Source organism: Salvelinus alpinus, chromosome 18 (assembly GCF_045679555.1).
Source record: "Salvelinus alpinus chromosome 18, SLU_Salpinus.1, whole genome shotgun sequence".
In the NCBI taxonomy this organism is placed as follows: domain Eukaryota; kingdom Metazoa; phylum Chordata; class Actinopteri; order Salmoniformes; family Salmonidae; genus Salvelinus; species Salvelinus alpinus.
In genome coordinates this window covers 51,442,223-51,464,319 of record NC_092103.1, presented here as the reverse complement: position 1 = coordinate 51,464,319, position 22,097 = coordinate 51,442,223, and the positions used below count along the sequence as shown (strand labels likewise).

The following is a 22,097-nucleotide window of genomic DNA, read 5'->3' as shown; positions in this document are numbered from 1 at the left end:
GAGGATGTGTTGGTACCATCCTTTATTCATGGCTGTGTTCTTAGGCAAAATTGTGAGTGAGCCCGCTCCCTTGGCTGAGAAGCAATCCCACACATGAATGGTCTCAGGATGCTTTACTGTTGTCATGACACAGGACTGATGGTAACACTCACCTTGTCTTCTCCGGACAAGCTTTTTTCCGGATATCCCAAACAATCAGAAAGGTGATTCATCAGAGACAATGACTTTACCCCAGTCCTCAGCAGTCCAATCCCTGTAGCTTTTGCAGAATATCAGTCTGTCCCTGATGTTTTTCCTGGAGAGAAGTGGCTTCTTTGCTGTCCTTCTTGACACCAGGCCATCCTCCAAAAGTCTTCGCCTCACTGTGCGTGCAGATGCACTCACACCTGCCTGCTGCCATTCCTGAGCAAGCTCTGTACTGGTGGTGCCCCGATCCCGCAGCTGAATCAACTTTAGGAGACGGTCCTTGCGCTTGCTGGACTTTCTTGGGTGCCCTGAAGCCTTCTTCACAACAATTGAACCGCTCTCCTTGAAGTTCTTGATTATCCGATAAATGGTTGATTTAGGTGCAATCTTTCTGGCAGCAATATCCTTGCTTATGAAGCCCTTTTTGTGCAAAGCAATGATGACGGCACGTGTTTCCTTGCAGGTAACCATTTTTGACAGAGGAAGAACAATGATTTCAAGCACCACCCTCCTTTTGAAGCTTCCAGTCTGTTATTCAAACTCAATCAGCATGACAGAGTGATCTCCAGCCTTGTCCTCATCAACACTCACACCTGTGTTAACGAGAAAATCACTGACATGATGTCAGCTGGTCCTTTTGTGGCAGGGCTGAAATGCAGTGGAAATGTTTTTTGGGGATTCAGTTCATTTGCAATGCAAAGAGCGACTTTGCAATTAATTGCAATTCATCTGATCACTCTTCATAACATTCTGGAGTAAATGCAAATTGCCATCATACAAACTAAGGCAGCAGACTTTGTGAAAATTAATATTTGTGTCATTCTCAAAAGTTTTGGCCATGACTGTATAATGTAGAACCACTGGTAGAAAGGATAAGACAAGACTATCCATTGTCATATAGATCCTCAGATACAAACAGATAAAGTTATGTACACACATACATGTGAAACACGAGTCTAAGATCACCAAAGTGCATCTGATTGATATGTTATCTGTCGCTCTGTGTGACTGTGTCTAGTTGTCACTGAAGGCGAGTAGTTTGAGATGAAATAACTGCTATACCCGTCCTCCAGAGGAACAAGGTGACCCCGGTCCTCTCTCCTCTTCACACCGCTGTAGTACTGCTGGTGTCTATATTCATTCCCACTTCCCAGGTTATGGCATCGGCCTGCTGTGTTTTCTAAGTCATTCTGTGTGTATCTGTTCCCAGGTTACGGCATCGGCCTGCTGTGTTGTCTAAGTCATTCTGTGTGTATCTGTTCCCAGGTTACGGCATCGGCCTGCTGTGTTGTCTAAGTCATTCTGTGTGTATCTGTTCCCAGGTTATGGCATCGGCCTGCTGTGTTGTCTAAGTCATTCTGTGTGTGTATCTGTTCCCAGGTTATGGCATCGGCCTGCTGTGTTGTCTAAGTCATTCTGTGTGTATCTGTTCCCAGGTTATGGCATCAGCCTGCTGTGTTGTCTAAGTCATTCTGTGTGTGTATCTGTTCCCAGGTTATGGCATCAGCCTGCTGTGTTGTCTAAGTCATTCTGTGTGTGTATCTGTTCCCAGGTTATGGCATCGGCCTGCTGTGTTGTCTAAGTCATTCTGTGTGTATCTGTTCCCAGGTTACGGCATCGGCCTGCTGTGTTGTCTAAGTCATTCTGTGTGTGTATCTGTTCCCAGGTTATGGCATCGGCCTGCTGTGTTGTCTAAGTCATTCTGTGTGTGTATCTGTTCCCAGGTTATGGCATCGGCCTGCTGTGTTGTCTAAGTCATTCTGTGTGTGTATCTGTTCCCAGGTTATGGCATCGGCCTGCTGTGTTGTCTAAGTCATTCTGTGTGTATCTGTTCCCAGGTTATGGCATCGGCCTGCTGTGTTGTCTAAGTCATTCTGTGTGTATCTGTTCCCAGGTTATGGCATCAGCCTGCTGTGTTGTCTAAGTCATTCTGTGTGTGTATCTGTTCCCAGGTTATGGCATCGGCCTGCTGTGTTGTCTAAGTCATTCTGTGTGTGTATCTGTTCCCAGGTTATGGCATCGGCCTGCGTCAGAACTCTCCGCTGACCTCTAACATCTCAGAGCTGGTGAGCCAGTACAAGTCAGACGGCTTCATAGACATGCTGCATGATAAGTGGTACAAGGTGGTGCCCTGTGGGAAACGGAGCTTCGCAGTCACAGAGGTAATGTACATCATACTACTTCAATAAGTCAGAGGTAATGTACATCATACTACTTCAATCAGTCACAGAGGTAATGTACATCATACTACTTCAATCAGTCACAGAGGTAATGTACATCATACTACTTCAATCAGTCAGAGGTAATGTATGTCAAACTACTTCAATCAGTCACAGAGGTAATGTACATCATACTACTTCAATCAGTCACAGAGGTAATGTACATCACTCTACTTCAATCAGTCACAGAGGTAATGTAGATCATACTATTTCAGTCACAGAGGTAATGTAGATCACTCTACTTCAATCAGTCACAGAGGTAATGTACATCATACTACTTCAGTCACAGAGGTAATGTACATCATACTACTTCAGTCACAGAGGTAATGTACATCATACTACTTCAGTCACAGAGGTATTGTACATCATACTACTTCAGTCACAGCAGTAATGTACATCATACTACTTCAGTCACAGCAGTAATGTACATCATACTACTTCAGTCACAGCAGTAATGTACATTATACTACTTCAGTCACAGCGGTAATGTACATCATACTACTTCAGTCACAGCAGTAATGTACATTATACTACTTCAGTCACAGCGGTAATGTACATCATACTACTTCAGTCACAGCGGTAATGTACATTATACTACTTCAGTCACAGCAGTAATGTACATTATACTACTTCAGTCACAACGGTAATGTACATTATACTACTTCAGTCACAGCGGTAATGTACATTATACTATTTCTATACTAATACTGATGTACTACATCACAATGCTAAATCATCTCTATTCTGTGTTTTTCAAAAAGTCTTAATGATGTTAATTATAAATTACGTGTCGCTGCAACAGAAAATAAAACTGCCCATTTTTTTTCTTCAATAAGCTTCCATAAATAAGACGCTATTTGAAAAATGTGTGAACTATTTCAGTTTGAATCTTATGCAAGGGAAATGTACAAATTATGAACTTATTGATATGCTGAACTCATACATTACAGTACAAACTGTGTTTTATATCCTGAGTGTTTGTCTCTGCTCTCTCCAGACCCTACAGATGGGCATTAAGCATTTCTCAGGCCTGTTCTTGATGCTGTGTGTCGGGCTGGGTCTGTCTCTCCTCACCACCCTGGCTGAACACATCATCTACCGCTTTGTCATACCCAGAGTCAAGGACCCCAAGTTCAAGTACTGGCTTCATACTAGTCAGGTAACTAACTTAACTATCACTATGTTAACTGGCTGCATACTAGTCAGGTAACTAACTTAACTATCACTATGTTATTAACTGGCTGCATACTAGTCAGGTAACTAACTTAACTACACTATGTTAACTGGCTGCATACTAGTTATGTAACTAACTTAACTACTGTATCACCATGTTAATTGGCTTCATACTAGGTCAGGTAACTAACTTAACTATCGCCATCTTTACTGGTTTAATACTACTCAGGTGTGTTAACTAGTACTGGCTGCATACTAGACAGGTAATTTATGCGTCAGGTATGTTTACTAGCTTCATACTTGTCAGGTATGTTTACTAGCTTCATACTTGTCAGGTATGTTTACTAGCTTCATACTTGTCAGGTATGTTTACTAGCTTCATACTTGTCAGGTATGTTTACTAGCTTCATACTTGTCAGGTATGTTTACTAGCTTCATACTTGTCAGGTAGCTAACGTAACTATCAACTGTCTTTATTAGCTCCCGAGTGCCGCAGCGGTCTAAGGCACTGTAAAAATTCTGTGCAACTTCCAGTGTGCGTTTACTGTACACACTGAGGCTTTACCCGCTTTAAGTTACAGTTGTAACAAGTGTCCAAGTAGGCTACTTTGGCTATTTGATCATAATGTAGGACCTACCAGAGTGGCATCTCATAACATTTTAACATGGAAATAGCTGTTCTATCGTTCACCCTACGGCAGCAGCCAATGTGTGGTGTTCAATGTAGGTCTACATTCCTTGAGACTTAAAACAAAACAACATGCAGGGCTTGACATTAACCTGTTTATCCACTTGTCCTTCAGACAAGGAGGTGATTGAAAATGTTGTTGTTTGATGCAAGAAACCACTTTACGAAATAAAATGGATTATTTTTCCCATACCATTTTTACAGAGAATGAGACAAGTTATGCTATCTTCTTCCTATTGGCTACTTAGCTTATTCAAGACTGTCTCAAAATACAACACTGCCCCTTTAAGAGAAAAAAAAGCTATTTACCTGATTCGCTTTTCAAAGATGTCTAGAAATGTACACGTTTTGTGCTCTTGTAGGAAGCAATCACTCCCTTATCTATAACTGGACTAATAACTCACTAACTAGCAAATAATATGAACAAAATGTGCCCAGGTGGCTACATGCAGCTCTCACTATGATCTCAAAACAAGTGCATCTACTCACGACCGCTCATGCTGTAAACACAGTCCAGTTCAAAGTGGATGGAACAGATAGTGTTAACTAACAGGGAAACCTGAGTGAATTCCAATCTCGTGCTTCTCTCCGTGGGCTGATAGTACTTCTCTCCGTGGGCTGATAGTAATTCTCTCCGTGGGCTGATAGTACTTCTCTCCGTGGGCTGATAGTACTTCTCTCCGTGGGCTGATAGTACTTCTCTCCGTGGGCTGATAGTACTTCTCTCCGTGGGCTGATAGTACTTCTCTCCGTGGGCTGATAGTACTTCTCTCCGTGGGCTGATAGTACTTCTCTCCGTGGGCTGATAGTACTTCTCTCCGTGGGCTGATAGTCCTTCTCTCCGTGGGCTGATAGTCCTTCTGCACCTTCAGAAATGACTGAAATTCTTCTGGGAATATCATACCCTGGTATAGTTTCTGTTTGACATATTATGTGTGCTCTGTCCCACAGAGGTTACATCGAGCAATGAACTCATCTTTCAATGACGATAAACTGCAGACCGTAGCCAAGCCAGAAGAAAGGTAATAATGTCCCGTTTACCTTCACATAAAAGCCGTACAGAAAAAGACCGTTGGTTGACTGGTGATTTAAAGGTGGCAGTTTGACAGCGTGTGTCACTGGTTTTAAATCACAGGGAAATGTAATTGTCAGTGATGATAGCAAAGACACTATTCCCTACATAGTGCACTGCTTTTGACCAGAACCCTATGGAATGGGGGTCCATTCTTGGACGCACACTTCGAAAACCTATTCGATGACTCGGCCTACTCACAGGCCGTGGTACAGATCCTATTCTGTCCAGTAATAGATAGTGAATCTCATTTAAAAAATAACTTTTAATGTGGATAGATGACTCACTATGTATTGAGTCAGTCTTGCATATCACTGTAAAATAACCCGACAAACGTTGCACTGCAGTCTTAGAAACATGGCTCCTTGTCACAGGAGGTTGGTGGCACCTTATTTTGGGGAGGACGGGCTCATGGTAATGGCTGGAGAATAATTAGTGGAATGGTATCAGATACATCCAACACGTGGTTTCCAGATGCCATTCCATTTACTCCGTTTCAGCTAATAGTATGAACCCTCAGCAGCCTCCACTGATCTCTGTATATTGTAGATTAGGTCCCCTGTTGCTTTTTTTTAATTAACAGCCACTGCCGTATTGACTGTGTAAAAGAACGACAGGGTGACCAGTGGCATATAAAGAATACTGGAAAAAACAAGATCACAACGCTACAATAAAATCTTTTTTTTTTTTTTGACCCCAAGGTGCATCATGGGTAACAACCAACAACAACTGCAGCCTTGTGTACCATGGAACAGCGCCAACTGCAACAGGAGGAAGATCCCACCTCAGGAGTCCCTGCTAAACGTTCTGGAGTCTCCCCCCTGTGATTGCGCTCCTCCTCAGGAGTCCCATCTAAATGTTCTGGAGTCTCCCCCCTGTGATTGCGCTCCTCCTCAGGAGTCCCATCTAAACATTTTGGAGTCTCCGCCCTGCGATTGCTCTCCTCCTCCTCCCTCAGCCCTTTCACCTCCTTCATCTCCTCCTCCTCAGGTAGCATTGCCACCTCAAGCACAAAACACATTTTTAAGCTTTATTTTGATGCATGTATGTTTTATTAATTTTTATCTGTTTTTTGAATTTGGCTCGCTGCAATTTCACTGGATGTTGTCAAATTAATCCCGTTAACGGTATTCGAGCGGGAGTAAGTAAGGGATCCCTAAGAGGTTATTCACTTCTTGTTAATCCAGCCGCTGTGTCAGATTTCAAAAAGGCTTTACGGCGAAAGCAGACCATGCGATTATCTGAGGACAGCACCCTGCATACAAACACATGAAATCAGATTTCCACCAGGCAGGTGCGCCACAAAAGACAGAAATTGTGATATAATATATGCCTTACCTTTGAAGATCTTCTTCTGTTGGCGCTCCAAGATGTCCCAGAAACATCACAAATTGTCCTTTTGTTTGATAATGTCCTTCTTAACGTCCCAAAAAGGTAAATTTATTTGGTGCGTTTGATTCAGAAATACACCGGTTTCAACTCGCCCAACATGCCTACAAAGTATCTAATAAGTTACCTGTAAACTTGGTCCAAACATTTCAAACAACGTTCCTAATCCAACCTCAGGTACCCTAAAATGTAAATAATCGATCAAATTTAAGACGGAATAAACTGTTTCTAATACCGGATAAAACGTGAAGCGCTCCAGTTCACACGCATCAAAAGACTTGAGTCCATCTGAGTGACACAAGGAAAGAACAGGACTACTTCTTATTTTCTTCAAAAGAAAAACAACCAATTTCTAAAGACTGTTGACATCTAGTGGAAGCCATAGGAACTGCAACCAGATTCCTATTAAAAAGGGCTTCCCATAGAAAACTAATGGAAAACACATTGACCCCCAAAAAATTTCCCTGGATGGATTGTGCTCGGGGTTTCGCCTGCCAAATCAGTTCTGTTATACTCACAGACATTATTAAAACAGTTTTAGAAACTTCAGAGTGTTTTCTATCCAAATCTACTAATAATATGCATATCCTAGCTTCTGGGCCTGAGTAGCAGGCAGTTTACTTTGGGCACGCTTTTCATCCGGATGTGAAAATACTACCCCCTAGCCCAAAGTGGTTTTAAAACATCGGTAAGAGCTATTTCCTGTATTCTAGAGACTTAATTATTTCAAATAAATCTAGCCAATACCAGTAGTTATGGTTTATTCATAATGGATTGATCAAATAAGGTCATTTCAAACATAAATCAAATAATTTCTCTAATTTGCCTTCAGAAAGCACTCTACCCCCTTGATTTTTGCGACATTTTGTTGTGATACAGCCTGAATTTAAAATGGATTCAATTTAGATTTTGTGTCACTAGTCTACAAACAATATCCCAAATTGTCAAAGTTGAATTTAGTTTTTAGAAATGTTTAAAAATGTATAAAAAATGTAAAGCTTAAATGTCTTGACTCAGTAAGTATTCAACCCCTTTGCCTAAAGTTCAGGAGTAAGAATGTGCTTAACAAGTCATATAAGTTGCATTGACTCACTCTGTGTGAAATAATAGTGTTTAACATGATTTTTTAATAACTACCTCATCTCTGTACCCCCACACATACAATCATAAGTAAGGTCTCTCAGTCAATCAGTGAATTTCAAGCACAGATTCAACCACAGACCAGGGAGGTTTTCTGATGCCTGGCAAAGAAGGGCACCTATTGGTAGATGGGTTTAAAAAACTGACAAATGCATATCCCTTTTTATTTGACCTTTATTTTATTTAACCCTTTGAGCATGGTGAAGTTATTAATTACCCTTTGGATGGTGTACCACTACACCCAGTCACTACGAAGACACATGCGTCCTGTCTAACTCAGTTACCGGTGAGGAAGGAGTTTAATGGCTGTGACAGGAGAAAACTGAAGATGGATCAACAACATTGTAGTTACTCCACAATACGAACCTTATTGACAGAGTGAAAAGAAGAAAGCCCGTACAGAATTAAATTATTCCAAAACATGCATCCTGTTTGCAACAAGGCACTAAATTAATACTGCAAAGAATTAAATGAAATTTTTGTCCTGAATACAAAGCATTATGTTTGGTGCAAATCCAACAACACCCTCTTTTCAATCATCGTGGTCGCTGCATCATGTTATGGGTATGCTTGTCATTTTTCTGCACAGGCAAAATCCTAGAGTAAAACCTCATTCCCCTTTTGAGCAGGACAATAACCTAAAACACAACACCAAATCTACACTGCTTACCAAGATGATATTGAATGTTCCTGAGTGGACTAGTTACAATTGACCTAAAAACTGGCTTGAATCTATGGCAAGACTTGAAAAATGGCTGTCTAGCAATGATCATCAATCGACTTGACAGAGCTTGAAGAATTTTTGAAAGATTGATGGGCAAATATTGTACAATCCAGGTGGTCAAAGCTCTTAGAGACTCACAGCTATAATTGCTGACAGGTGTTTCTAACATGTATTGACTCAGGTGGTCTAATCAAGATATATTATTGGGGGGGTTTTCCATATATTTTAGACATTTTTAAAAATTTTCTTCCACTTTATTTTGTATTTTTGTGTAGATTGTTTACAAAAAAAATTACAATTAAATCCCACTTTGTAACGTAACAAAATGTGGGAAAAGTCCAGGGGGTTGAATACTTTCTGAAGCACTGTAATTCCTATTTTGATTGGGGGACCATTTTAATGGTGGGGGGAGGCGACCAAATATATCTTATTTTGTCCTCTTCCTCCACAGGTGAAGAGCCTGGTCCCCCAGCAGACAACCTCTAACGGGAGGACAGACCTGGTCCAGGTGGGTCTGCAGACCAGGACCATGCCCATGCTGCAGGAGCTGTCAGAGCTGGAGACACACATCACCATCATTAAACAGCAGCTGCACATCGCCATGACGAAGAAGAGGGAGCTGGAGCAGTACCAGCAGACACACACCATGACAGAGAAGAGGACTAGTACCAGCAGACACACAACATGACAGAGTAGAGGACTAGTACCAGCAGACACACAACATGACAGAGTAGAGGACTAGTACCAGCAGAGACACAACATGACAGAGTAGAGGACTGGTACCAGCAGACACACAACATGACAGAGTAGAGGACTGGTACCAGCAGAGACACAACATGACAGAGTAGAGGACTGGTACCAGCAGACACACAACATGACAGAGTAGAGGACTAGTACCAGCAGAGACACAACATGACAGAGTAGAGGACTGGTACCAGCAGACACACAACATGACAGAGTAGAGGACTAGTACCAGCAGACACACAACATGACAGAGTAGAGGACTAGTACCAGCAGAGACACAACATGACAGAGTAGAGGACTGGTACCAGCAGACACACAACATGACAGAGTAGAGGACTGGTACCAGCAGAGACACAACATGACAGAGTAGAGGACTGGTACCAGCAGACACACAACATGACAGAGTAGAGGACTAGTACCAGCAGAGACACAACATGACAGAGTAGAGGACTAGTACCAGCAGACACACAACATGACAGAGTAGAGGACTAGTACCAGCAGAGACACAACATGACAGAGTAGAGGACTAGTACCAGCAGACACACAACATGACAGAGTAGAGGACTAGTACCAGCAGACACACAACATGACAGAGTAGAGGACTAGTACCAGCAGAGACACAACATGACAGAGTAGAGGACTGGTACCAGCAGACACACAACATGACAGAGTAGAGGACTGGTACCAGCAGAGACACAACATGACAGAGTAGAGGACTGGTACCAGCAGACACACAACATGACAGAGTAGAGGACTAGTACCAGCAGAGACACAACATGACAGAGTAGAGGACTGGTACCAGCAGACACACAACATGACAGAGTAGAGGACTGGTACCAGCAGACACACAACATGACAGAGTAGAGGACTGGTACCAGCAGACACACAACATGACAGAGTAGAGGACTGGTACCAGCAGACACACAACATGACAGAGTAGAGGACTAGTACCAGCAGAGACACAACATGACAGAGTAGAGGACTGGTACCAGCAGAGACACAACATGACAGAGTAGAGGACTGGTACCAGCAGACACACAACATGACAGAGTAGAGGACTAGTACCAGCAGACACATAACAGAGTAGAGGATTAGTACCAGCAGACACATAACATGACAGAGTAGAGGACTGGTACCAGCAGAGACACAACATGACAGAGTAGAGGACTAGTACCAGCAGACACATAACATGACAGAGTAGAGGACTGGTACCAGCAGAGACACAACATGACAGAGTAGAGGATTAGTACCAGCAGACACACAACATGACAGAGTAGAGGACTAGTACCAGCAGAGACACAACATGACAGAGTAGAGGACTAGTACCAGCAGACACATAACATGACAGAGTAGAGGATTAGTACCAGCAGACACACAACATGACAGAGTAGAGGACTAGTACCAGCAGAGACACAACATGACAGAGTAGAGGACTAGTACCAGCAGAGACACAACATGACAGAGTATAGCTGGTACCAGCAGAGACACAACATGACAGAGTATAGCTGGTACCAGCAGACACACAGGAACACTGAGTCCGAGAGCAGCACAGAGGACCAGCAGGAGGACAACCAGCCTGAGACCCAGAGACCAGCCAGACTCACCCAAAACCCAGAGCCCTCTGCCCAGACACCCAGACCCATGTACCCAAACCCAGAGCCCTCTACCCAGACCCATGTACCCAAACCCAGAGCCCTATGCCCAGACACCCAAACCCAGCGCCCTCTACCAAGACACCCAGACCCAGAGCCCTCTACCCAGACACCCAGACCCAGAGCCCTCTACCCAGACACCCAGAGTCCTCTACCCAGACACCCAAACCCAGAGCTCTCTACCCAGAGCTCTCTACCCAGAGCTCTCTACCCAGACACCCAGAGCCCTCTACCCAGACACCCAGAGCCCTCTACCCAGACACCCAGAGTCCTCTACCCAGACACCCAGAGTCCTCTACCCAGACACCCAGAGTCCTCTACCCAGACACCCAGAGTCCTCTACCCAGACACCCAGAGTCCTCTACCCAGACACCCAGAGTCCTCTACCCAGACACCCAGAGTCCTCTACCCAGACACCCAGAGTCCTCTACCCAGACACCCAGAGTCCTCTACCCAGACACCCAGAGTCCTCTACCCAGACACCCAGAGCCCTCTACCCAGACACCCAGAGCCCTCTACCCAGACACCCAGAGCCCTCTACCCAGACCCAGAGCCCTCTACCCAAACCCAGAGCCCTCTACCCAGACACCCAAACCCAGAGTCCTGTACCCAAACCCAAAACCCTCTACCCAGACACCCAAACCCAACACCCTCTACCCAGACACCCAAACCCAGACCCCTGTACCCAGACCCAGAGCCCTGTACCCAGACAATCAGACCCAGAGCCCTGTACCCAGACAATCAGACCCAGAGCCCTGTACCCAGACAATCAGACCCAGAGCCCTGTACCCAGACAATCAGACCTAAAGCCCTGTACCCAGACAATCAGACCTAAAGCCCTGTACCCAGACAATCAGACCCAGAGCCCTGTACCCAGACAATCAGACCTAAAGCCCTGTACCCAGACAATCAGACCCAGAGCCCTGTACCCAGAGGAACATGGTGTGTCCTGATCCCTGAAACTATCTGCACTCCATCTCCAACCAACCTCCAAGCTCTCTCTGACAGGAGATAACCAGAGGACACTGTCTGTACCCAAAGCCTTGCTCTCGGTACTACGGTGGATTATTTCAATAGATCTTCTAGTGGTCCCTTTTTTTTACTCTTTCTGAACATCATATCTCTTATTTGATAAAGAATGTGATCTTTTGGATGTTTTCCGACAGTACTGTTTGCGGTCTCAATACACCTAACATGAAGACAGAGGGTACTGAGGAACTCATGATACAATATTATATTGAATCAGAACTTTTCCTCATGAATGCATTTACAGACTTAAAGTTCATTTAGATTTGTGAAAGATGTGGTTTTAGGGAGACAGAGTGTGACTGTGCCACAGAGGTATGTTGGTATCAGGAGGTGGTGAACATTTGGAGAGCTAAGTAGAGTGGTCAAGGGGTGGTGAACATAGTTGTAGAGGTGTCAGGGTGATGTATGATAGTTGTAGAGGTGTCAGGGTGATGTATGATAGTTGTAGAGGTGTCAGGGTGATGTATGATAGTTGTAGAGGTGTCAGGGTGATGTATGATAGTTGTAGAGGTGTCAGGGTGATGTATGATAGTTGTAGAGGTGTCAGAGTGATGTATGATAGTTGTAGAGGTGTCAGGGTGATGTATGATAGTTGTAGAGGTGTCATGGTGATGTATGATAGTTGTAGAGGTGTCAGGGTGATGTATGATAGTTGTAGAGGTGTCAGGGTGATGTATGATAGTTGTAGAGGTGTCAGGGTGATGTATGATAGTTGTAGAGGTGTCAGGGTGATGTATGATAGTTGTAGAGGTGTCAGGGTGATGTATGATAGTTGTAGAGGTGTCAGGGTGATATATGATAGTTGTAGAGGTGTCAGGGTGATATATGATAGTTGTAGAGGTGTCAGGGTGATGTATGATAGTTGTAGAGGTGTCAGGGTGATGTATGATAGTTGTAGAGGTGTCAGGGTGATGTATGATAGTTGTAGAGGTGTCAGGGTGATGTATGATAGTTGTAGAGGTGTCAGGGTGATATATGATAGTTGTAGAGGTGTCAGGGTGATGTATGATAGTTGTAGAGGTGTCAGGGTGATGTATGATAGTTGTAGAGGTGTCAGGGTGATGTATGATAGTTGTAGAGGTGTCAGGGTGATATATGATAGTTGTAGAGGTGTCAGGGTGATATATGATAGTTGTAGAGGTGTCAGGGTGATGTATGCCAGCTGTAGATGTGTCAGGATGATGTATGATAGTTGTAGAGGTGTCAGGGTGATGTATGATAGTTGTAGAGGTGTCAGGGTGATGTATGATAGTTGTAGAGGTGTCAGGGTGATGTATGATAGTTGTAGAGGTGTCAGGGTGATGTATGATAGTTGTAGAGGTGTCAGGGTGATATATGATAGTTGTAGAGGTGTCAGGGTGATATATGATAGTTGTAGAGGTGTCAGGGTGATGTATGATAGTTGTAGAGGTGTCAGGGTGATGTATGATAGTTGTAGAGGTGTCAGGGTGATGTATGATAGTTGTAGAGGTGTCAGGGTGATGTATGATAGTTGTAGAGGTGTCAGGGTGATGTATGATAGTTGTAGAGGTGTCAGGGTGATGTATGATAGCTGTAGAGGTGTCAGGGTGATGTATGATAGTTGTAGAGGTGTCAGGGTGATATATGATAGTTGTAGAGGTGTCAGGGTGATGTATGCCAGCTGTAGAGGTGTCAGGATGATGTATGATAGTTGTAGAGGTGTCAGGGTGATGTATGATAGTTGTAGAGGTGTCAGGATGATATATGCCAGCTGTAGAAGTGTCAGGATGATGTATGATAGTTGTAGAGGTGTCAGGGTGATATATGCCAGCTGTAGAGGTGTCAGGGTGATGTATGACAGCTGTAGAGGTGTCAGGGTGATCTGTGATAGCTCTAATCACTGCATCTGACAACCTTCAACTAGCGGAGGATACTCTGCCACCAGTCGACCCAGCACACCAGTCCATTCAGCAATCAGCCCAGGTCAGCAATGCCCAGTTGTCCCTCCCGGATAAATATGACGGAGTAGAGGATTGGTACCAGCACGGAACCCCATCTAAGTGGCTTCCTACTCAAGTGCTCCCTCTATTTTGCGCACCAGATGGGAGCCCTCACCACCGAGAGGTCCCAGGTTGCCAAGGTTATTTCTCTGCTGACTGGGCAGGCATTGGAGTGGGCTACAGCCATCTGGGAGAGAGGAGAGGAGGAGCTGGCTTCGTATGAGGGGTTCATGGCTCTGTTCAGAGGTATCTTCGATCATCCGCCGTAGGGCAGAGTGAGGGCCTATTCCAACTACGGCAGGATGACCAGACAGCTGCCGAGTACGCACTCACCTTCCGGACAGTAGCAGCATCCAGCGGATGGAATGAGCCGGAGCTTCGTACGCTATCCAGAAGAGGACTGCGCGAGAGGAGGTCCAGACGCAACTGGTATTGTCTAGACGACAACCTCTCCTTGGAGCCTGAACGACGCAGACGGAAACAGCTGGGGCTCTGTCCCTATTGTGGTCAAGGGGGGGAACCAGCTTCAGCAGTGTCCGGTACTTCCCAACTCGGGATCCACGAGAGCAGAGAGACGGTCACGTGATCTTCCACCTCCTGGAGCAGTTGTGAGTATCCCATCTTCATAATTTTCAGCCAAAACCTTTTTATTGTCGGTCACACTAGCTGGATGTCCCTCATGTTTCTACAGTGCTAGTGGATTCCGGTGCCACTGGGAACTTTAATGAACAGACTCTTGCCTCCTCTCTGAACATCACCTCATACCCGCTCTTCTCTCTGTTTCCGGATCAAGCCCTTGATAATCGCCCACTAGGATCCGGAACCATCACACATCATCACGCCACTCACCCTCATCGTGGAGTCGATCTAGCTCACAAGATCATCCTCAGCCTCCCATGGCTCCAACGTCTTAACCCCACCATCTCATGGTCGAGGATTAGAATCACGGACTGGTCACCTGAATGCCGGAGGAACTGCTATCCCGTCCCCTCATGAGTCGTAGCCCCTGTGGTTTGTGACGTTGATGTGGACATTCGCCAGGCTCTGGAAAGGGAAACCACTATCTGTCCTCCTGAGCATCGACAATCCCACAGGGATAAGGGATCGGCTGCTAACTTGGGCGCACGTCGCTGTGAATCCAGGGATCACCCGTACTATACAATCTCTCTAGAAAATCGGTGGCTCACCTTGGCGCAGGATGTTATTCAGTACGTCAACTGCTGTTCCGTATGTGCCCAAACTGAATCTCCCCGGCACGCTCCAGCAGGGAAACTCCTTCCCCTGCCCATGCTTCAGCATCCCTGGTCACATCTGTCCATTGATTCTGATCTCCCCTCCTCTGATGGTTTCACAACCATTTTGGTGGTTGCAGATAGATTCTCTAAATCCTGCCATTATATCCCTCTCTCTGGTCTCCCTACTGCTCTCCAGGTCGCTGAGGCAGCGTTCCAGCAGGTCTTCTGGAATTATGGCCTTCGGGAGGACATCGTCTCTGACCGTTGCCCCCAATTCGCATCACGGACATGAAGAGCCTTCATGGAGAAGCTGGGGGTCACGGTCAGTCTCACTTCCGGGTATAGGCCTCAGTCTAAAGGGCAGGTGGAGAGGATGAACCAGGAGCTGAGGAGCCACTGCCAGGACCGGCAGGGGGAGTGGGCCCGAATTCCTTCTGTGGGCGGAGTATACCCAGAATTTGTTACGTCACTCCTCCACCAGGCTGACTCCATTCCAGTGTGTTCTGGGTTATCAGCCAGTCCTGGCTCTGTGAACCTCAGGCCAGACCGAAGCTCCTGCGGTGGTTTAGGCACACAGAAGAAGTGTGGAGTGATACCCATGTGAGACTCCAGCGCGCCGTCCAATGTCAGGAGTAGGAGGATCGCCACCGCAGTGAAACTCCCGTGTTTCATCGTGTTTGACTATCTACCAGGAACCTCCCACTCCGCCTGCCCTGCAAGAAGCTGAGTCCCGATTTGTTGGGCCGTTCAAGGTTCTCAAGGGGGGTCAACGAGGTGACGTATAGATTACAGCTCCCCAGTGACTATCGTATCTCACCTTCCTTTCATGTCTCCCTTCTCAGGCCGGTGGTTCCTGGTCCCCTGGCTAAAACTGTCCCCACGACACCTCTCGTGGGGACGGGGGACAGGGTACTGTCACGTCTACTCCCGCTCCCCCTCTCCGGCGCTCGACGTCACCGATTTACAAATCACTGCCTCTGACAACCATCATTACGTACACCTGGCACCATTGTTACACAAGCGCCTCATTAGGAGACTCACCTGGACTCCATCCCTTCACTGATTACCTAAATCTGTCGCTCCCTTTTGGTTCATTCCCCAGGCAGTATTGGTTATGTGTTTCATGTCCAGACGCTTGTTTTGTATCGTTCCATGTTCATTGTATTATTAAACTCACCACCTGCTTCTCGTCTCCCAGCGTCTGCGTTAGTTCCAGAGTTGTTCTGTTCCCTGGGGGCTGTCAGGATATATTAGGATGAGGATTTTATATTATATTTATATTATATATTATATATATATATTATATTATATATAAATATTATTATATTATTATATATTTATATTTATTTATATTTTATATATTTAGGATGAGGAGTTATTTTCATGGGTTTGAATTTGTTCTTATTAACCTTTCTCGCCCCGGGGTTCCGCTAGCGGAACACCCACAACATTCCGCTGCCTTCGCAGAGCGCGAAATTCAAAAAATATTTTGGGGAAATATTTCACTTCCACACATTAACAAGTCCAATACAGCAAATGAAAGATAAACATATTGTGAATCCAGCCAACATGTCCGATTTTTAAAATGTTTTACAGCGAAAACACAATATATATTTATGTTAGCTCACCACAATAGCCAAACACACAACGCTATTTATCCACCGCATAGGTAGCTTTCAAAAAACCGACAAAATATAGATATAATTAGTCACTAACCAAGAAACAACTTCATCAGATGACAGTCTTATAACATGTTATACAATACATTTATGTTTTGTTCGAAAAATGTGCATATTTGAGGTATAAATCATAGTATTACATTGCAGCTACAATCACAAATAGCACCGAAGCAGCCAGAATAATTATAGAGAGCAACGTGAAATACATAAATACTCATCATAAAACATTTATGAAAAATACATGGTGTACAGCAAATGAAAGATAAACATCTTGTGAATCCAGACAATATTTCCGATTTTTTAAGTGTTTTACAGCGAAAACACAATATAGAAATATATTAGCTTACCACAATAGCCAAACACACAACCGCATTTATTCACCGCAAAGATAGTTTTAGCAAAAACCAGCAATAAATATAAAATAAATCACTAACCTTTGGACAACTTCATCAGATGACAGTCTTATAACATCATGTTACACAAAACATTTATGTTTTGTTCGAAAATGTGCATATTTAGAGCTGAAAACCGTGGTTATACATTGTGAATATGTAGCAACTTTTTCCCAGAATGTCCGGATATATTTCTGACACTCACCTAATCTGACCAAATAACTCATCATAAACTTTACATAAAAATACTTGTTGTATGGCAAATGAATGATACACTGGTTCTTAATGCAACCGCTGTGTTAGATTTTTTTAAATAACTTTAGTACGACATACTGCTTGCGTTATTGCGAGACAGCGCCCGCTAAAAGGGCGGAGAATAGGACTAAACATTTCACACAAAAATACGAAATAACATCATAAATTGTTCTTACTTTTGCTGAGCTTCCATCAGAATCTTGTACAAGGAGTCCTTGGTCTAGAATAAATCATTGTTTGGTTTTAGAATGTCCTTTTCTCCTGTCGAATTAGCAACCTTAGCTAGCCAAGTGGCGCGAACATGTCCATCTTCTCTCGACGCAAACAAAGGAAAACTCCAAAAGTCCCGATAAACGTTGAATAATCTGATAAAACTCGGTTGAAAAAACATACTTTACGATGATATTATCACATGTATCAAATAAAATCAGAGCCGGAGATATTAGCCGTGTATACTGAACGCTTTTCAGAAGGCAATCTGGGGTTCCTTCTCGCGCCTTCGAAGACAATGAAATTTCCAGACCTGTCACTCCAAAAGCTCTTGTTCGACCTCAGATCAAGCTAGACACCCCATTTCACCTCCCACTGCCTGTAGACATCTAGTGGAAGGCGTATGAAGTGCATGTATATCGATAGATATAAGCCAGTTGAATAGGCAGGCCCTGGAACAGAGCCTCGATTTCAGATTTTTCACTTCCTGTCTGGAAGTTTGCTGCAAAATTAGTTCTGTTTTACTCACAGATATAATTCAAACAGTTTTAGAAACTTGAGTGTTTTCTATCCAATAGTAATAATAATATGCATATTGTACGATCTAGAACAGAGTACAAGGCCGTTTCATTTGGGCACGATTTTTTCCCAAAGTGAAAATAGCGCTCCCTACACACTAACAGGTTAACAAAGATAATCATGTTTCATCTCCACTCCAGTGTATTCTCTGCTGCGTGTATAGTGGGCCTGGACCGTGTGTGCGTGTACAGTGGGCCTGGACCGTGTGTGTGTGTGTGTGTGTGTGTGTGTGTACGGACGTGTTTAACTATTCTTGTGGGGACCAGAAGTCCCTACAAGAATAGTAAACGAACAAAAAGTTGACCAGCTGGGGACATTTTGTTAGTCCCCACAAGGTCAAATGCTATTTCTAGGGGGTTTAGGGTTAAGGTTAGAATTAGTGTTAGGGTTAGAATTAAGTTAAATATTAAGGTTAGGAGCTAGGGTTAGTTGTAGGGTTAGGAGCTAGGGTTAGGTTTAGGATTAAGATAAAGTTTAGGTTTTTGGGTTAGGGTTAAGGTTAGGGTAAGAGTACGGGTTAGGATTAGGGTTAGGTTTAGGGTTAGGGAAAATAGGATTTTGAATGGGACTGAATTGTATGTCCCCACAAGGTTAGCTGTACAAGACTGTGTGTGTGTGTGTGTGTGGCTAAACTCCTTACAATGATATCCTATTGACAAACACATCTAGTTGATTTTGTTGTGATTATAATTACATAGTCACCAAAACACAAACAAATGGAGCGCTGATTATTTCTACCAAGGGAGGACCTTATCTACTATTCCCTTTATAATGCACTACTTTTGACCAGGAGCCATAGGGACTATAAGGAATAGGGTGTCATTTGGGACACAGGCAGGACTGGATGACCATTAAGATCCAGTCTAGGAGCCATTGAACAAGATGACAAATGAACATGATTCATAACTAAACACTTGTGAAACTCAGTCAAATTATATTGTCACTTGCATTCTAATCTTTGGGAATGTAGTCCACACAATTTAATTAAATGATGACTGCTAAATTTACGCTAAATACTACCATTAAGTGTCAATGCCTTCGAAGCTGGTGTTTGGAGGATATATTGGCACGGGTGTTGTTAGGCCCGACACGAAGTCGAACAAAGTTAAACACCGGTTTTGAGGGCATTATCATTTTTATACAAACGGGTTTCCAACATATTGAAATATTAATAATAAAATAATGATTCATATAATATACAAATAATAATAAAATAATAAAATGATTGACATATTTTAATTAAACATTTTACATTTATTTATACCATTTCATCCTGACACAAATCTATGGTTGCTACCCAAGCCGGCTAGTCGTTCAAATCAAACTTTGTCACATGCACCGAATACATCATGTGTAGACCTTACAGTGAAATGCTGAATACATCATGTGTAGACCTTACAGTGAAATGCTGAATACATAATGTGTAGACCTTACAGTGAAATGCTGAATACAACATGTGTAGACCTTACAGTGAAATGCTGAATACATCATGTGTAGACCTTACAGTGAAATGCTGAATACAACATGTGTAGACCTTACAGTGAAATGCTGAATACATCATGTGTAGACCTTACAGTGAAATGCTGAATACATCATACAAATGCTTACTTACAAGCCCTTAACCAACAGGGTAGTTCAGGAAAGTTAAGAAAATATTTACCAAATAAACTAAAGTAAAAAATTATAAAAAGTAACAATAAAATAACAATAACGAGGCTATATAGAGGCGGTACCGGTACCGAGGCAATGTGCGGGGGTACAGGTTAGTCGAGGTAATTTGTACCTGTAGGAAGGGGTGAACTATGCATTGATAAACAGCGAGTAGCAGCGGTGTACAAAACAAATGGGGGGGGTCAATGTAAATAGTCCGGTGGCAATTTTATTAATTGTTCAGCAGTCTTGTGGCTTGGGGGTAGAAGATGTTAAGGAGCCTTATGGTCCTAGACTTGGCGCTCCAGTACCGCTTGCCGTGTGGTAGCAGAGAAACAGTCTATGACTTGGGTGACTAGAGTCTGACAATTTTTTGGGCTTTCCTCTGACACAGCTTAGTACATAGATCCTGGATGGCAGGAAGCTTGGCTCTAGTGACGTACCAGGCCATATGCACTACCCTCTGTAGCGCCTTATGGTCAGATACCAAGCAGTTGCCATACCAGGCGGTGATGCAACTGATCAGGATGCAGAACTTTTTGAGGATCTGGGGACCCATGCCAAATCTTTGTGTTGTCGTGCCCTCTTAACAACTGTCCTGGTGTGTTTGGACCATGATAGTTCGTTGGTGATGTTGACACCAAGGAACTTGAAACTCTCGATCAGCCTGTTCGGCCCGCCTTTCCCTGTAGTCCACGATCAGCTCCTTAGTTTTGCTCACATTGAGGGAGAGGTTGTTGTCCAGGCACCACACTGCCAGGTCTCTGACCTCCTCCCTAATCGTTGTCGGTGATCAGGCCTACCACTGTTGTGTCGTCAGCAAACTTAATGATGGTTGGTGTTGGAGTCCTGCTTGGCCATGTAGTCGTGGGTGAACAGGGAGTACAGGAGGGGACTAAGTACACACCTGAGGGGCCCCAGTGTTGAGGATCAGCGTGGCAGACGTGTTTTTGCCTACCTTTACCACCTGGGGGCGGTCCGTCAGGAAGTCCAGGATCCAGTTGCAGAGGGAGGTGTTTAGTCCCAGGGTCCTTAGCTTAGTGATGAGCGCAATGGTGTTGAACGCTGAGCTGTAGTCAATGAACAGCATTCTCACGTTCCTTTTGTCCAGGTGTGAAAGGGCAGTGTTGAGTGCTATTGAGTTTGAGTCATCTGTGGATCTGTTGGGGCGGTGTGCAAATTGGAGTGGGTCTAGGGTTTCCTGGAGGATGCTGTTGATGTGAGTCCTGACCAGCCTTTCAAAGCACTTCATGGCTACGGACGTGAGTGCACGGGGCGGTAATCATTTAGGCAGGTTGCCTTCGCTTCCTTGTGCAAAGGGACTATACTATGGTGGTCTGCTTGAAACATGTAGGCATTACAGACTCAGACAGGGAGAGGTTGAAAATGTCAGTGAAGACACTTGCCAGTTGGTCCGCGCGTGCTTTGAGTACACGTCCTGGTAATATGTCTAGCCCCGCGGCTTTGTAAATGTTGACCTGTTTAAAGGTCTTGCTCACATCGGCTACCGAGAGCGTTATCACACAGTCATCCAGAACAGCTGGTGCTCTCATGCATGCTTCAGTGTGGCTTGCCTCAAAGCGACCATAAAAAGGCATTTAGCTTGTCTGGTAGGCTCGCGTCACTGGGCAGCTCGTGTCTGGGATTCCCTTTGTAGTCTGGAATAGTTTAAGCCCTGCCACATCTAACGAGAATAACAGCAAAGTAGCTGCATTTGCATTTGTTTAAGCGGTTTTCTAGTGACATTTATTTGGAAACATCCATAACAATGAGCGAATGAGGCACGATTTCGCCTGGCATAGAACGTGCTCAGTTCTCAGGACACTGTAGTTCAGAGGAGCTAGCCAACAACACAGCTAACATAATCACTCCAAATTGAAGATGGAAAGAAACCAGCTGCATTCATTTTGTTTGACATTTTTGTATTTATCTATAAAAATTATTATGGTGATTCATGATTTTGACTGGTTGAGAAACGCTGCCTTCCCGTCTGTCGCTTCTCGACACGTTCATTACTATGGGACACCTGGAGATCAAAATAGAATCTTGAAACAATGTTGCAAATGTCGGAGACCGACAGCAAGGTTTATCTCCTCTGTTGAAAACTAAATGTTAGTTAG

General features: G+C 44.1%; 1 protein-coding gene across 1 annotated transcript in view; it reads left to right on the top strand.

Moving 5' to 3' along the window:
- LOC139543469 (glutamate receptor ionotropic, NMDA 3A-like) overlaps positions 1-9,314 on the top strand; it is a 48,133-nt gene extending 38,819 nt beyond the window's left edge. The window contains exons 7-11 of the mRNA XM_071349568.1: positions 2,197-2,348; positions 3,403-3,564; positions 5,218-5,288; positions 6,040-6,328; positions 9,043-9,314. Of these exons, the coding sequence (XP_071205669.1) occupies positions 2,197-2,348; positions 3,403-3,564; positions 5,218-5,288; positions 6,040-6,328; positions 9,043-9,279 (911 nt within the window). The 3' untranslated portion in view covers positions 9,280-9,314. The remainder of the gene's footprint in view (positions 1-2,196; positions 2,349-3,402; positions 3,565-5,217; positions 5,289-6,039; positions 6,329-9,042) is intronic.
- The last annotated feature ends 12,783 nt before the right edge of the window (positions 9,315-22,097 follow it).